The 12,686-nt window shown below is 47.7% G+C and overlaps 1 protein-coding gene across 1 annotated transcript in view; it reads left to right on the forward strand.

Moving 5' to 3' along the window:
* The window catches only part of Syt3 (synaptotagmin 3), a 12,947-nt gene extending 10,056 nt beyond the window's left edge, over positions 1–2,891 (forward strand). The window contains 4 exon segments of the mRNA XM_015496453.2: positions 3–325; positions 399–531; positions 2,030–2,098; positions 2,413–2,891. Coding sequence (XP_015351939.1) covers positions 3–325; positions 399–531; positions 2,030–2,095 — 522 coding nt within the window. The 3' untranslated portion in view covers positions 2,096–2,098; positions 2,413–2,891.
* The last annotated feature ends 9,795 nt before the right edge of the window (positions 2,892–12,686 follow it).

Raw genomic sequence — 12,686 nt, forward strand, 5'->3', positions numbered from 1 at the left:
AGGCTGGGACCTGTGTCCCTGGGTCTGAGGGAGGAGGCTGGGCCTGGACCCTGGATCTGAGGGAGGAGGCCTGGGTCTGGGACCCCTGGGTCTGAGGGAGGAGGCTGGGCCTGGACCCCTGGACATGAGCCCTGTGCCCTTCCCTCTCCCTAGACCCCTATGTGAAGGCCTCTCTGATCAGCGAGGGGCGGCGTCTGAAGAAGCGGAAGACCTCCATCAAAAAGAACACCTTGAACCCCACGTACAATGAGGCGCTGGTGTTCGACGTGGCCCCCGAGAGTGTGGAGAACGTGGGGCTCAGCATCGCCGTGGTGGACTATGACTGGTGAGCGGCGCTGCCTGGGCGGGTGGCGCGGCCGACCTCCCCCTTCCCCTGGTAATCACCACCCGCACCCCAGCATCGGGCACAACGAGGTGATCGGAGTGTGCCGCGTGGGCCCCGAGGCCGCCGACCCCCACGGCCGCGAGCACTGGGCGGAGATGCTGGCGAACCCCCGCAAGCCCGTGGAGCATTGGCATCAGCTGGTGGAGGTGAGTGCGGCGGGCAGACGCTCCGGAGGGAGGAACCGCATGGTCTAGGGTCAAAGCCTGCTCTAGGACCCCTGTACCACCCGGAGCAAGCCAATTTACCTCTCTGTGCCAGAGTTTCCTGTGCTGGGACATAGAGCTGTTAATAGCAACTACCCTTAGGGACAGATGTAAGGATTTGGTGAGTTAAGGGTTCAGTCAAGGGTGGGCTAATATTATTACCCCTGGGTGCTAGATATTAATAAAGGGGGAAACTGGGTGATAAAATGAAGCATTTTGGAGCAGGTCGTGAAAATTAGTGGATGTGGTGTACTGGGTGAGGACACTTATGATAAATAAGAAAATAATAAAGTCAAAATGGAACACAGCAGCTGGGTGAGGTGGCCCATGCCTGTAATCCCAAGGGCTCTGGAGGCTGAGGGTGGAAGATCCCAAGTTCAAAGGCAGCCACAGCCACTTAGTGAGGTCCTAAGAACTTGGTGAGACCCTGTCTCAAAATAAAAAATAAAAAGGGCTGGGGATGTGGCTGAGTGGATAAGCACCCCTGGGTTCAATCCCTGGCACATAATAGTAATGATACAACACCAGGGCTGGGGACATAGCTCAGTGGTAGATTGCATAGTGTGTGTGAGGCCCTGGGTTCCATACTCAGTAACACACACACACACACACACACCACAAAAAACACGTCTGTAGGGGTGCACACTGGCCCAAAAGGGTCAACAGACCCTAAATCCTCGGTCAGTCCATCTGATGGCATGGGACCACTATCCTCATTTAAAATTTGGTATTTTGTTCATCATGGATTTTTGCATTCATTTTGACTTTTAAAGAATATCACATTAATATCTTCCTCAGCTTGATGGCTGGGTGGGGCCACAGCCTCACCCATGGCACTTGGGTGAATTCCCCATGGCCTCAGTCCGGTCCTGCCTGGACTTCCTTTCTGGTGGTGATGAGGGGTTGACCCTCTGGGTACAGAGCTTGGATCGGAGACTTGAAGACTCTGACTCTGGTGGGAGGGGGGCCCCACCAGAGCCCCCCACTCCTTTAGTCCTCCAGGCTTCTAACTCACTTGCTCATTCATTCCACAAACTTCTCTGGAAGCTTTCGCTGAGCCACAGCCCAGGCCGGGCAGTGCTGGAGGGCTGGTTCCTGACTCTGCCCCTGAGTTTCCACCCACAGAGCTTTATGGGGCCCCAGAGCCGCCCCTGCTCCTCCCCTGCTTACAGCCCTCTCTGCCTCCTCAGTTCCCCCAGGACGAAGCCTCAGTTCCTCGGAGGCCTGTCGCCCTCGAGCCTCATCTCCCCTTGCACTTGCAGGGACTGGCCTTCTTTGTGCCGTGGTTCCCTGTCCACAGAAGGAGATAGTCATACCGATTGCCCCGTCTCCCCGGAGCTGAGTGTGAAGAGCACACAGGCAGGAGTGCTGTCTCTCCTGTTGATCCTTAGTGGTCATTTTGCCTCTGTCCCCTGCTGAATGTTCTGGATTTCCCCTTCAGGAAAAGACTCTGACCAGCTTCACCAAAGGCAGCAAAGGACTATCAGAGAAAGAGAACTCAGAGTGAGGGGTAAGGAACCCAAACAGGGTGGGGGGCCAACCTAGTCTGAGGGAGGAGGCTGGGCCTGGACCCCCGGGTCTGAGGGAGGAGGGATGGGACTGGACCTCAGGGTCTGAGGGAGGATGCTGGGTCTGGACCCCTAGGTCTGAGGGAGGAGGCTGGGCCTGGACCCCTGGGTCTGAGGGAGGAGGCTGGGCCTGGACCCTGGGTCTGAGAGAGGGGAGGCCAAGGCCCAGGCTTTCTGGTCCCCACTGATGGGGACCGGAAAGGTCATGACCTTACTCTCTGGTTGCTGACCTCCTCTCTCTTGCCCTGTTGTGCAGGTCTGGCCTAGGCCCGGGATCGGACCAGGCCCCCATCCCTTCCTGCCCGGACTGTGAACTCATCTCCTCGAAGCCATAATGTCCGAGCTGCTGGTGCGGGGCAGCCCTGGGCTTGCCCTTTCTCCCCCTGGAGCGGGAGGCGGGGAGGCAGGCCCAGCTCCCTGTTTCAGGGTGGGGGGCTTTCAGTCTCCACTGTCTGTCTTCTCTTTCCTGGGGCTCCCCCTCGAGGCAAGGGGCCATGCATGTCTGGGGGACCCCCGCCCCACAAACCCTCTGTCTCTGTCTCTTGACTGTTGTCCAAGACTTGGTGTCCTGACCCTTGTACGTGTGTGAATGTCATCAGACCAGTCCTCTGTGTCCCCGAACACTCGCTCACACCTATGTCCGCCCCTTGTGTTTGCCACACCCCGTGTCTGGCCGATCCCCCCACCGCTGCTGCTATCAACGCCAGAATAAACACACTCCGTGGGTCTCACTCACTGGCGGCTCCTGTCCTCTCTGGGACTGAAAAGCTGTCCTGGAACATGCCGGCCGTGCGTTGAGACACAGGCGTGTTTCCTTCCATGGCTGGGCAGCTTCATCCATCCCTCTGAGCCTTAGTTTCTAAAGATTCCATTAGCCAAGACTGTTGTGGTTATAGGTCACAAAATGTTCCACAGATCCTCAAGAGAACTGAAAGACCTCTGTGCATGCGGATTTTGGGGGCACACAGGGACTTCAGGCATAGTTGGAGGCGGGGGTCAAGTGACTCTTCCACGTCCGCTGCCCTCCACTGTTGTCATCTAGGTCTCGCAGTAGTAATGAGATGACCGTTTGGCATCCAGGCTTGTTAAGCTGCATCTGTTACAATGCCTTCGGCTGCAAAAACCAACCAACCAAACTCAACAACAAAACTGAATGGGTTTAAGGGATGGAGATTTCTTGTGCTCACCACAAATCTTTCAAAGACAGACAGTCCCAGGGTTAGTTCAGGCACCAGGCTCCACAACACCAGCCCCTGAGGTTTTTTGGCGTCTCGGAGACTGGCTTTGCCTTCCCCTCACGAGGACAAGCTGTCTGAAGCCACACCAAGCATGATGTTCTCACCCAGCGGCATTAAAGCAGGCCATGTCGACGGGCCTCGCCTTATGTGCTCAGCTCTTTCTCCCCCGAAGGGCTCTAGTTTCTCTTTTGCCAGAACTGGGCTCTGTGGCCACCTGAAGTTGCAAAGCACTCTGGGGAAGTGGGCATCTGTCATGTCTGGTCTCCATCACGGGGCGCAAGGCTTTGCCACTGAGGAAGCAGAGGGAGGGAGGTGGTGTCTGAGTGAGACATTCACAGGACCTGCTGCAATTTTAAGAGATTAGCAGGTCCTGCTATATTTGCCCACAGGGCAGATAATTTCTGAGGTAGCAAAATGTGGCTCCTCTCTGTCCCTCCATATTAATCAGGGAAAAAAATTCTGATTGGTCTTGTTCAGGCTTTAGATGCCCACCACCGAATTTGCACCCAGCTGGGCAAACATGCTCTTGGGTCCCTTCCCCCCCATCACTGATGACTCCTGCCCTGCCCTCTTGCCTCTGATTGGCCCAGACCCCCTCGGGACTCCTCCCTTTTTCCTGGAAGGGTGAATTCATCTCCTGGAAGCCATAACATTCATATATATTTATACATTTTTTTTTTTAGTTTATGGACCTTTATTTATTTTTATGTGGTGCTGAGGATCGAACCCAGTGCCTCACACATGCAAGGCAAGCGCTTTTACCACTGGGCTGCAGCCCCAGCCAGCCATAACATTCTTTAGCAGAGAATGTAGGGGGGTCCCTTGATTGTCAGTCCTGAAAGACTTGCATGGCAGTGGACAAGGGACAGTCCCTTAAAATAGATGTCCACTACATTCTATTACGTCCTGCCCTTGGCTATTTGGAGTTAATTCACACCTACACACCTTTTTCCAGAAATCTGTGATGCCAAACCACATGACTGCTGTCCTTGCTTGGTAGGGCTGCTGTACCAGGTAGCTGCAGAAGGGCTCACGGGAACAACACAACCTATTCCCTCACAGTTCAGGAAGGCGGAAGTCTGGCATCAAGGGGCCCACAGGGTTGGTTCCCTCTGAGGCCCTGGGGAAGAGCCAGTCCATGCTTCTGTCCTGGCTGCTGGCAGCTGTGGGCAGACCTCGCATTCCTTGGCTGGTAGATTGTCACTCCAGTCTCTATGTCCACCTCCAGATGGCTTTCCCCACAGCCCCCGCGTCTTTCTCTTAATAAGGACCCTTGTCACTGGGTTTGAGCACCAGCCTAAATATAAAATGATCTCCTTTGGAGATCCTTAACTTAATTACATCTGCAAAGACCCTTTTCCCAAAAGTTTCCATTCACAGGCTCTGGAGGTTGGGACGTGGACTGTCTTTTGGGGTCTACCGTGACCCTACGCCCACCTGGAGAAAGGGTGTCCCTTTCTTACACACATAATCTTAACATGTGACTCAGTAATCCCTCTCCTAAGTATTTACCCACAAGAGTAAAAACATGGGCCCACAAATATTCATAATAGTCCCGACCAGGAACATTGGAAAACAGCCAACTGCCCATCAGCGGGAGAAGGGAGAGTGGAGGGCGGTGTCCCCGCAGGACTACATGCGACTCGGCAGTGAAGAGAACCACCTGCCGACAGGTGTCGCACTGCAGGTACCTCTCGGAAACCTGTGTTTGGTGAAGGGAGCCTGGAGCAGAGGAGTCCAGGCGCACGCTGTGTGGTGACCTTTACATGAAATTGTACAGCAGGAAACTCTCATCCACAGGGACAGAAAGCAGATCTGTCGCCTGGGCCGTGATGTGCGGCGTGTCAGGATGGGCCATGATTACAGATGGGCACCAGGGAGTATTCTGGGATGGTGGAGCTGCCTTCTGTCTTGAGGATGGGGGTGGTCACACCACTGGACACACCGGCCAGAACTCTTTGAACGGTGTGCGCTCAGAGTTGGTGCACTAAAATATTTTAATTGAAAAGGCTAAAATTTTTTTAATTGTTCCAAAATACATGTAAAATTTACCGTTATTTTTGTCCTGTGAAATTTCTATTTAATTTTTTTTGCTTTTTAAAATTGGTTAGCTACACATAAAAGTCATATGTAATTACATATAAAAGTGGGATTTATTGTTATTTATTTGTACATGCACACAACATGATGATATAATTGGGTCAGTCCTGTCCCCACAATACCTCCCCTCTCCGCTCCTCCCTCCTCCTCCTGGTCCTCTTCTTCTACTCTACTCCTTTCCCCTTCCATTTCCGTGAAGTCCCCCACCCCGTTTCACCCCCCCCCCATTTTCCTCTCTGGCTTCTACATATGACCCTTGACCTCCTGACTCAGACTTATTTCAACTTCCATCCATTTTTCTGCAAATGACATAATTTCATTTTTATTCGTGGCTGAGTAAAACTCCATTGTGTATCTCCACCACATCTTCTTTATTCATCTGTTGATTGACACCTAGTTTTCTTTCCTAATTTGGCTATTGTGGAATTGTGCTGCCATAAACATGGCTCTGCATGTATCGCTAGAGCTCGCTGACTTTAATTCTTTTGGATAAACACAGGGGAGTGGTCTGGCTGGGTCGTATGGTGGTTCCATGCCTCGTCCTTGGAGGAGGCTCCATACCGATTTCCATAGTGGTTGTACTAGTTCACGATCCCACTAACAGTGTTCCTTTCCCCACATCCAGCATTTATTATTTGTACTAGCCATGGCTGTTGATCTAACTGGAGTGAGATGTAATCTCAGTGGAGTTTTGAGTTGCATTTCCCTACTTGCTAAAGATGTTGAGGATTTTTCATAGAATTATTGGCCATTTGTATTTCTTCTTTTAAGAAGTGTCTGTTTAATTCATTTGCCCATTATTGATTGGATCATTTGTTTTCTGGGTGGTAATTTTTTTAATTCTTTGCATGTTCTGGATTTAATCCTCTGTTGGAAGAGTAGCTAGCAAAGATTTTTCTCCCATTCTGTAGACTCTCTTTGTGCTCTGATTGTTTACTTTGCTGTGCAGAAGCCTTTTAATTTGATATCGTCCCATTTATTAATTCTTGGCATTATTTCCTGAACTTTACAAGTCCTTTTGAGGAAGTTATTGTCTGTGCTTCTATGTTGGAGTGTTGACCCTATGTTTTCTTCTAGCAGTTGCGGAATTTCTGGTCTAATTCCAATGTCTTTGCTGCACTGTTGATTGACTCGCGCAGGGTGGGGGAATCTAGTTTCTGTCTTCTACATAGAGGCTTCCAGTTTTCCCAGCACCACTGGTTTAAAAGGCTGCCTTTTCTCCAATGTAGTGTTTGGCATCTTCGTCAAGGATCGGATGACCGTATCCATGTGGGTTTGTCTCTGGGTCTTCTGTTTTGGACCACTGGTCTGGGTGTCTGTTTTGATGCCAGTTACGTGCAGCTTTGCTACTAGAGCCCTGTGGTGTGGTTTGCAGTCAGGTGTTGATACCTGGCCTTTCTTGCTCAGGTTTGCTTTAGCTGTTCTCACTCTTCAATTCTCTCAACTGAATTTTAGGACTTTTTTCTAGTTCTGTGAGGAAGCAAACCACTTTTAGGTGAATGAGAACATCAGACACACTCACACTGTTGTGCACACATCACTGCCTTGTCTCCAAAATTGTTCCAGTTTCACATAATTGGAACTCTGAACACAGGAAACAACTCCCATGCCTCTCCTCCAGCCCCTACCACCCACCATTCGGTGTGGGGGGGATCCTCTATGAGCTCAACCACTCTAGGTACCTCATGTAAGTGGAATCATACAATATTTTTGAGACTGGATCATTTCACTTGGCATAATGTGCTCGGGGGTCATCCATGTTGTAGCATGTGCCAGAATTTTCCTCCTTTTTAAGGTGAACTGTTTTATGTGTTGACCACCTTTTTATCCATTCATCTGTTGGTGGACATTTGAATTACTTCCTATCATATTTTAGCTATTATGAATAATGCTCCTGTGAACATGTGGACACAGATACCTATCTATACACACACTAAGGTTAACACCCCAGGGTGCTCTGCCACTGAGCCACACCCTCAGCCCTCTTTTATATTTTATTTAGAGACAGGGTCTCACTGAGTTGCTCAGGGCCTCACTAAGTGGCTGAGGGTGGCCTCGAACTTGTGATCCTCCTGCCTCAGCCTCCTGAACTTCTGAGATTTTAGGTGTGCACCACCATGCCCAGCAGTATATTTTCTTTTACTTTAAAAAATTTTTGGATGTTGACGGACCTTTATTTATTTATTTATTTATTTTAAATATTTATATTTTAGGTGTAGATGGACACAACACAATGCCTTTATTTTTATGTGGTCCTGCCCGTGCTAGGCGAGCGCTCTACCGCTGAGCCACAATCCCAGCCCAATGGACCTTTATTTTATTCATTTATTTATATGTGGTGCTGAGAATGGAACCCGGTGTCTCACATGTGCTAGGCAAATGCTCTACCACTGGACCACAGCCCCAGCCCCTAGTATATTTTCTTAGACATAAATTATAGCTCACCAAGGTTGATTTCTTTAAAAAATACTCCTACCTAACAAAATACAATCACCCAAGTGCAATGGCATAAGCCTGTACTCCTCTCCAAGGAGAGGTAGTGCAAAGTCATGTGGAACTTCAGAATGGGATCTCCGGATGCTGGGCCTGTCTCTCAAGGACCACACACAGCCTCCCTTGATGCAAAAAGGAATGCCAGGTGAACGGCCGCCCTCAGCAACCCATCCTGGGGCAGAACAGGGAGGGATGATGGGAAAACCAGCACAATTTATATTTGAGAAAGGGAAGAAGAGAGACACACAGGGTGGCCATTTGTTGTCTGTGTCACAGAAAACTGGCCTTTAAAAACGAAGTAGAATATGGCTGCAGGAAAATGCAGAAGTGTGCAGTGTGTATCACTCAGGTCACCAGTCCCCACATTCCCCCCAGCTCCCTGCGGGCTACTCCTTCATGACCAAGGTAACTGTGTGATTACTGCCTCCCTAAGTCTGTTTTGCCTGGTTTTGGAAACTCCTTTGAATCTGACTTCTTCCAGGTAGCACATCTGTGAGATTGGTCCAGGTGGTGGCTGGCTGGTCTGTGTAATTTACTGTCATTGTCCTATGAGAGCATATTAGGGGACTAGCATGCCCATGTTACTGTCACTCAACCTTCAGGGGGTTTCCGATTTGGCACTCACTGTTTTAGGGCACAACTGTAATCCCAGCAGCTCAGGAGGCTGAGGCAGGAGGATCACAAGCTCAAAGACAGCCTCCAGCAACTTACTGAGGCCCTAGGAAACTTAGCAAGACCATGTCTCAAAATAAAATATGAAAAGGGCTGGGGATGTGGCTCAGTGGTTGAGCGATGCTGGGTTCAATCCCTGGTACAAAAAACAAAACAAAACAAACAAACAAACAAAAAAAAACTTCCCTGACTCTTTGGCTTGTCTGTTCATTTTTTTAGTGACTTTTTTGATGAACATAGTTTCTATTTTAATGACGTTCAGTTTATCAATAGTTTACTTTATAGTTTTTTTTTTGTTTCTTAAGAAATCTTTGCCTACCCTGAAGGTCCCAAAGATATTCTACAATGTTTTCTTCTAGAGGTTTTATTGATTAAGCTTAAACATTGAAATCTACAACCCATCTGGAATTCTGTGCCTGGTGTGAAGTAGAGGTCATTTGGAGATATAATATATCTCCAAATGATCTTTTGAAGAAATGATCTTCAAAAAGATCATTTTTTAAAATATCACTATACTTTGATTTTACTTTTGTTATAAAGCAGGTGACCATATATGTATGGACATTTAGTCTTGTTCTTTTGATCTATTTGTTTTCCTTGCAATAGCATGATGCTCTAATTATTATTATACTGTTTACAGTTATTATTATTAACTGTAGATGTTATTCTACCTTTTGGGTTTTTAATTTTTTTTAGTTGTTAATGGACCTTTATTTTTTCATTTATATATGATGCTGAGAATTGAATCCAGTGTCTCACACATGCTAGGCAAGTGCTCTGCCACTGAGCCACATGCCCCAGCCCTATTTGTTTTGTTTTGTTTATTTGTACCAAGGATTGAACTCAGGGACACTTGATCACTGAACCACATTTCCAGCCATATTTTTATTTATTTAGAGACAGGCAGGGTCTTACTGAGTTGCTTAGTGCCTCGCTCTTGCTGAGGCTGGCTTTGAACTCATGAACCTCCTGAATTTACAGGCATGCGCCACTGCGCCAGGCTTACCTTTTTGTTTTCGACAACGGGAATTTATTGCCTTCCGGAACTGAGCTACATAACTAGCTTTAGGCAGGCTGGATCCAAGTGCTCAGATGAATTTATCTCTTTTCCTATTCGGGCATTACTTGCTGTATCTTGACTTTCGCCTCAGGTAGAGACTCTCCCCTCATAAGGCAAAGAGAGCCCAGGCTTTCATCCTATTAGCTCATCAACCTAGCAGGAAGAGGACAGCTTTGTGCTAAATGCTGATTCCAAAGTCCCAAGATTAGCTCTCACTGTCCTAACTTGGGTCGCATGTCTATTTTCAGACCAATTATTATAGCCCGGGTGATGAAATGCTCTCACTGACCTGGCCTGGCTCTTGTTCCCACTGTTGGATCCCTGGAAGAATACAAAGAATGTGGATTTCAGCTGAGGAGGGATGATAGGAGAATCAGGAGTTTCAGAGAATGGAAACAGAAGCTACAGATGATGGGGGAAATCTTTGCAAAACACATATCAGATAAAGGGATGGTATCCAAAATATACAAAGAACTCTTAAAACTCAACAATAAGAAATTAGGCAACCCAATTTAAAAATGAGCAAAATAGCTGAACAGAAAAAAAGAAGATATACAGATGGTTGTTACAGTGCGTGCATGTATGAATATGTAACAACAAATCCCACTATTATGTACAACTACAATGCACCAAAAAAAATGGTGAGGGGGGTGAGAAAAAAGAAGGTATACAGATGGCAAATAAGCATACGAAAAGGCATTCAACATCATATGCTGTAGGAAATGAAAAATTAAAACAACAATGAGATACTGCCTCTCCCCATTAGAATGGTCCAAATCCAAAACACTGATACCACCAAATGCTGGTGAGGACACGGAGCAGTGCGAACTCTCATTCATCGTTGGTGGGGATGCGCGCTCACGCAGCCACTCTGGAAGACAGTTTGGCCGTTTCTCACAGAGCTAAACATACTCTAACCATATGGTACAGCAGTTGAGCTCCTTGGTATTTACCCAAATGAGTTGAAAACTTATGTCCACACAAAAACCCGAACATGGATGTTCATAGCAGCTCTATTCATAATTGCCAAAATCTGGAAGCAACCAAGATGTCCTTCAGTAGGTGAATAAATTATGGTTCATGTAGACTGAGTGACAAAAAGACAAGAAGGAATCTAAAATGCACAGTGCTATGTGGAAAATGTCCATCTGGTAGGATCCCAATGATATGACATTCTAGAACAGCGAAACTAGAGAGACAGTAAAGACCAGAGGGTTAAGAGAAGCGAAAGATAAATCAGTGGAGTTCTGGGGTGTTCAGGACGGTAAAACTATTCTATGTAATGCTGCAAGAGTGGCTACATGTCATTACAGCTTTGTCTGGCTCTATGGAATATAGGACACCAAGAACCAGGCTCAATGGCGCATACCTGTAATCCCAGTGGCTCAAGAGGCAGAGGCAGGAGGATTACAAGTTCAAAGCCAGCCTCAGCACCTTAGCAAGGCCCTAAGCAACTTAGTGAGAACTTGTCTCAACATTAAAAAAAAAAAAAAGGCTAGGAGCCAGGTGCAGTGGTGCTCGCCTATAATCTCAGCAGCTTGGGAAGCTGAGACAGGAAGATGGTGAGTTCAAAGCCAGACTCAGCAAAAGTGAGGTGAACTCAGTGAAATCCTTTCTCTAAATAAATTTAAACACAAAATAGGTCTGGGGATGTGGTTCAGTGGTCGAGTGCCCCTGAGTTCAATTCCCAGTACACAAAAATAAAAATAATAGGCCTGGAGATGTGGCTCAGTGGCTAAGCATCCTGCGTTCAATCCCCATACAAACATATGTAGAAGGAACTCTATTGTCAACTAGGATAGATTCTGGGAGATAATGATGTATCAGTGTAGCAAATTATCAATTATAAAAAATGTACAATTCTGGTGGGGGATGTTGGTAATACTAGAGGCTATTAAATAGGTGTATGAGGTGGGGGATGGAAGGGTATGAGAAATTGATGTGCCTTCCTCTCAATTCTGCTGCAAATCTAAGGCTGATCTAAAACACAAAGTCTGGTTTTTAAAAACCATATACACCATAGAATGTACACTGTGCAGCTCCATGGTGAACCCTAACATAAACTAAAGACTTTAGCTAATAACATTGTATCCAGTGTTGGCTTTTTGTAACAAATATACCGTAGTATTGCAAAATGTTAACGGAGGATTTGGGGGAAGGAGGTAGTAAGGGAGTATATTAAACTCTGTATTTTTCACTCAAATTTCCCTATACACTAAAACTGCTTTTTTAAAAAGTAAGTTAATGAAAAAGAAAATCAGAGATTAACAGATGTCAGGCAAAAACGACAGGCGTCCAAGCTGCAGTAGGTGCCCACTCTAATAACAATTTGCACGTTGGGACCTGATTACGGCAATTACAAAAGACAAATGTCCTTTGCATACTTAAGGATTTAAGAACAGAGTCACAATTCCTGGACACACAAATTTCTCCCCGTGATACAACTTTCCAGCCTTCTCTTTGTGACTTTGCTATTTGCAGGGACAGAGGAAGCCAATCACGAATGGACCACTACCGACGTCACGAGTCACCAAGGCTTCCCAGGGCTCAGCCCTCTGTGGCGCCCTCTGGCGAGAGGAGAGGTGGCTCGACCGTGAGAGCGCGCCAATCTTGTCCGTTGACTCTGGCCACGTTCCCGGGCCACGTCCAACACCCCTCACGCCCCCTGGCGACTCCAGTCACTTTCCGTCTCCACACCGCCAGGGCTTGCGGAAGAAACCCAACTGCGAGGGAAAAATACTGAGAGGAAAGAGAATAGCCAAAATCCCTGGCATCCAATCAGATGCGGGCATTAGCACTGCAGCTACCCAATCAGATCAGCCAAAATAGCGCAGGTATCCAATAGGATGTGGCCGAGTTGCCATGACGACATGAGTTTCCATAGGTTTCCAGGGTCCGGCGCTCCAATGCTGAGCGCCGCCTGGCGCCTGGCAACGCTGAACTACCCGCTCCAGCCCGCGCGAGCCG

The sequence above is a fragment of the Marmota marmota genome, unplaced genomic scaffold, assembly GCF_001458135.2.
Source record: "Marmota marmota marmota unplaced genomic scaffold, marMar, whole genome shotgun sequence".
NCBI lineage: Eukaryota > Metazoa > Chordata > Mammalia > Rodentia > Sciuridae > Marmota > Marmota marmota.